Source organism: Sinocyclocheilus rhinocerous, unplaced genomic scaffold (genome assembly GCF_001515625.1).
Source record: "Sinocyclocheilus rhinocerous isolate Xijiao unplaced genomic scaffold, SAMN03320098_v1.1 scaffold561, whole genome shotgun sequence".
In the NCBI taxonomy this organism is placed as follows: Eukaryota; Metazoa; Chordata; class Actinopteri; order Cypriniformes; family Cyprinidae; genus Sinocyclocheilus; species Sinocyclocheilus rhinocerous.
Genome location: NW_015641041.1, coordinates 257,066 through 261,279, shown reverse-complemented (window position 1 = coordinate 261,279; position 4,214 = coordinate 257,066). Strand labels below are relative to the sequence as shown.

Here is a 4,214-nt window from a genome sequence, read left to right as displayed (position 1 = left end):
CACATACATATATATATGTAAGACGAATGTGTTATGTTTATATATTAAATATATTTATATATAATATAATAATATAAATGTATATACATGTAAATATTTCCAAAATATATACTGTATGTGTGTGTATTTATATATACATAAACACAGTACACATAAATATATTATGTAAACAAAAACGTTTATTTTGGATGCGATTAATCGCGATTAATCGTTTGACAGCACTAATATTTTTATATTATGTTTATATTTAATAAATGCAATTTAAAATCTAAAATAAAATCTAAAATAAAAATAACATTCTGTAGTATTAATAAATTAATGATTAATTCTTTACAATTATTATTTTAATAACATGTATTTATTTGAATAAATACGAGTTTTGAAGAAATATGTAATTATTTTAATACTATGATGAATAATTTATTATTGTTTTATTATTTATTTACTTATAATTTATATTGTTATATTTACATAATTTAATGCTTAATTTTAATTCAATATTTAATATTAAGTTATTTTACACAATATAATTTATACAATTATATTTTTATTTATTTTAATAATATATTAATAATGATAACAATTATATGTATTTAATTATGTATTATATTAATATTTAAATACATGTTTATTGTATATTTATATGTATTTTAATAATACATAATTATTTTAGTAATATTTGTAATTTATTTAATATATTTTATTACTTATTTATCATTTATATTTATATAATTCAATTATGCTTAAATTTAAAAATTGCTATATTCATTTGAATACAATATTTATTTTTCATACTGTATGTAGTGACCAAAGTGTGATTTCCATGTCGCTTCATCTAGACGCCGTTACAGTGAATTTAATAGTGCTCCAATAATGAGATGATATGATACGATGGTTTAGTTTATTCACATAAAAAAAGGTAATAAACAATTAGTACAGTGGCGTTATCCAAAACAAACTTATTCTAAACAGCATTTGAAACCTTACTTCTGCTGGCCTTTTCCACAGTTCCAGGAGGGACACATTTAAACAATATTTAAACAATCTTTCATATGACTAACATTCTTTATCCAGCGGGTGTCACTATATTGACATTAACAAATAAATTAAAAGGTACATACACTATACAATTTATATAATTATATTTACATTATTATTTAAATAATGTATTAATTTTAATAATAAATATGAACAATGATTATTTTTATAAAATATAAATTTGATTATGTCTTATATTAATTTAAATGATTTATATTTTAATTAAAAAAATGTAAAAATATTTTTAATTTATTGTTTTTAATACATTTTATTATTAATTATTTATTATATAACATGAGTTATATTACATGATATATTTTTGTCTGGCTCGTCTCACCACTGGAGTCGCCATGTTCTCCCAGAATCCATCCGTTGAAGCTGCTTGGATGGATGCCCACCCTCTCAGCCATCAAGTACCGAAAGCGAGCCGAGTCCAGGTTGGTCCCGCTGCCGATGACGCGGTGTTTGGGCAGGCCGCTCAGCTTCCAGGTCACGTAGGTCAAAACGTCCACTATGCGGGCAGAAAAACTGCAGTGTTATAAGCAAATAAAGTGTGAAATGTATGCTGATGTGTGCTCATGGGTACCTGGGTTGGACACTACGATGAGGATGCAGCTGGGACTGTATCTGACGATCTGCGGGATGATGTGTTTGAAGATGTTGACGTTTCTCTGCACCAGATTCAGTCTGCTCTCGCCCTCCTGCTGACGCACGCCTGCCGTCACCACCACCACGCGAGAGTTAGCCGTCACAGAGTAATCTACAGGATAAAACCAGACGTTCAGAGGGCTTAAACCACTGAGAAAGAGTCTCTGAGGAGGAGAGCGCTACCTTTGCCTGAGACGATCTTGGGCGTCTTTAGGAAGAGGCTTCCGTGCTGTAAGTCCATCATCTCGCCCTTGAGTTTGTCCTCGACGACGTCCACCAGCGCCAGCTCATCCGCCAGCTCCTGACAGCAGCAAAGAAAAACATTCATCAAGCCTGCATCCCACACTACACACTCACACTACACACAAGTATGTACTTAGTTTTAAGATTGACCCTGCGTTCCATTCGGAAGGGCTCATCCCTATGCCCTAATCCCTTCAAAGGGTTTACCCTCCGGAGTGAGAGCTTCAAAGGGTAGGCTTCTCAGCTCGCCCCTACAACCGTTTCTTGAAGTGCCCTTCATCTCGTGCCCACACGGAGGCGCCGTCATCATGCAAAGAATCTGCGCAAAGGATCATGGGAGCCCGAAGTGTCCATCAGTTGTACCCTTCCTGTGAAATCCTTCATTCCGAAGTGGCCAGTTTTGAGCACTTCGGTTTGGAACGACCCTTCAATATGGCGGCTATGATTGTTTTCACTCCGAAGTGCCCTTCAGAGGGCGATATATATTCCGTTTGGAACGCACCGAATATTTCAAAACAAAACTGCTTCACTTACTTTTTTTAAGACAAATAATAATAAATATATTTTTTAAATTATATGAATAATAATGATGATAACACTAATGCGAATCACAATAATAATAATATCAAAAATAGAAACAATAGAAATACTACTACTACTAATAAAACTATGAAAAATAGAAATAATATTACTAATAAATAATAATATAATATAATACAAATAATACCACTAATATTAATAAAAAGTATGAAATAATAAAAAAAAAGTATGAAAACATAAGTAATAATAAATGAAACACAAAAAAATAGAAAAACTACTACTACTAAAACAATATGAACAATATAAATAATAATAATATGAAAAATATAAATACAAGATGAAATAATAATAACAATATGAAACAGACATGATCATAATACTAATGCCTCTAATAGTAATAATATTAATAACAACAGTATGAAAACGTTAATAATAATATTAAAACAAACATTATTATTAATAATAAATAACACTACTAGTAAAAACAACAACATGAATGATAATAATAATTAAAATATGAAAGTAATAATAATAAATGAGAAAATATATAATACTAATACTACTTCAAATAATAATTAAAATATTAAAAAATAAATAGAAATAATACTAATACTTTTAATAATAACAGTATGAAATAACAGCAACAACAAATGGAAAAAATCTAAATAATAGAAATACTACTGCTACTAATAACAATAATGAAAATATAAATAATAATAATAAATTAAAATACGAACAAAATATAACTAATAGAAATACCACTACTATTACTACAAATAATAAAATCAAATCAAATGATTACAACGGAAAACATGTTTTTCATAGAAGAGATGTATCAAACTAAATCTGTGTGATCTTTATTTACATTTTTGCTTTAATTTTGTGGTCCAGGGTCACATTTGTTATTTTGCAGCCTGTGCCGGCTGTGGTTCTTCACCTTTAGTCTGACTGGATAAAGGGATCAAAGTCAAGCGCAGACAAACACAGCCTAAATCTACTGGAAAATGACCCACTGACTTACTGACATCCTCAGTATGAGCAAAATGTTCATCGTGTTCAATCAATAAAAAACGAGCAATATGTTTGTGCTTCAGTCGGTCACAAAGTCCAGAGTATGTTGTGGAAAGGCGAGCCCAGCCTGAGCCTGTCACGATCAATAACTTCATGACGAGTGTGTGGCTGGTGTTCAGTCTTACCCGCAGCAGAATGCTGACGGCGCAGGCCATGCCGACCTGTCCCACACCGACCACCGTCACTTTGTTCCTCGGCGGCTCAAGCGGCCCGCTGAAGAGAGGAGTGATGAGCTTCTGCAGAAGCGAAGCCATACTCAACACTGCAGAGGAAGAGAAAGATCAGATCAGTGCAAACACAGCGCACGACGACCCCGATGATGAGCAGAAAGTAGAAACTCAACTTAACATCTCATTTATTTCTCCCAGACAGCATTGAAATGAATCTGAGAGCAAACGGTGACTTTTTGCTGCATCTCAGATGTTCCCAGTAATCTCACGTGTGTCTCATCTAGAGATCTCTACAATATCTCAAACTGTGCTCAGATTTACCAGGATGCCAAAGTCTGAATCTAAAGTCAGAGATGTCACGATGAGCTCATGTATTTCTCAGCTAATTCTCACAAGACTTCATCTACCTTTCAGGGTTATCATAGTTGACTAAAACTACAAACATTTTTATTTGAACACCTCCGTTACTTTATATATATATATATATATATATATATATATATA

At 31.6% G+C, this 4,214-nt stretch overlaps 1 protein-coding gene across 1 annotated transcript in view; it reads right to left on the bottom strand.

Moving 5' to 3' along the window:
- LOC107754382 (L-lactate dehydrogenase B-B chain-like) overlaps positions 1–4,214 on the bottom strand; it is an 8,189-nt gene that overhangs the window by 3,248 nt on the left and 727 nt on the right. Inside the window, exons 2-5 of the mRNA XM_016570798.1 lie at positions 3,666–3,802; positions 1,870–1,987; positions 1,625–1,798; positions 1,376–1,549 (exon numbers count right to left, since the gene is read on the bottom strand). Of these exons, the coding sequence (XP_016426284.1) occupies positions 1,376–1,549; positions 1,625–1,798; positions 1,870–1,987; positions 3,666–3,794 (595 nt within the window). The 5' untranslated portion in view covers positions 3,795–3,802. The remainder of the gene's footprint in view (positions 1–1,375; positions 1,550–1,624; positions 1,799–1,869; positions 1,988–3,665; positions 3,803–4,214) is intronic.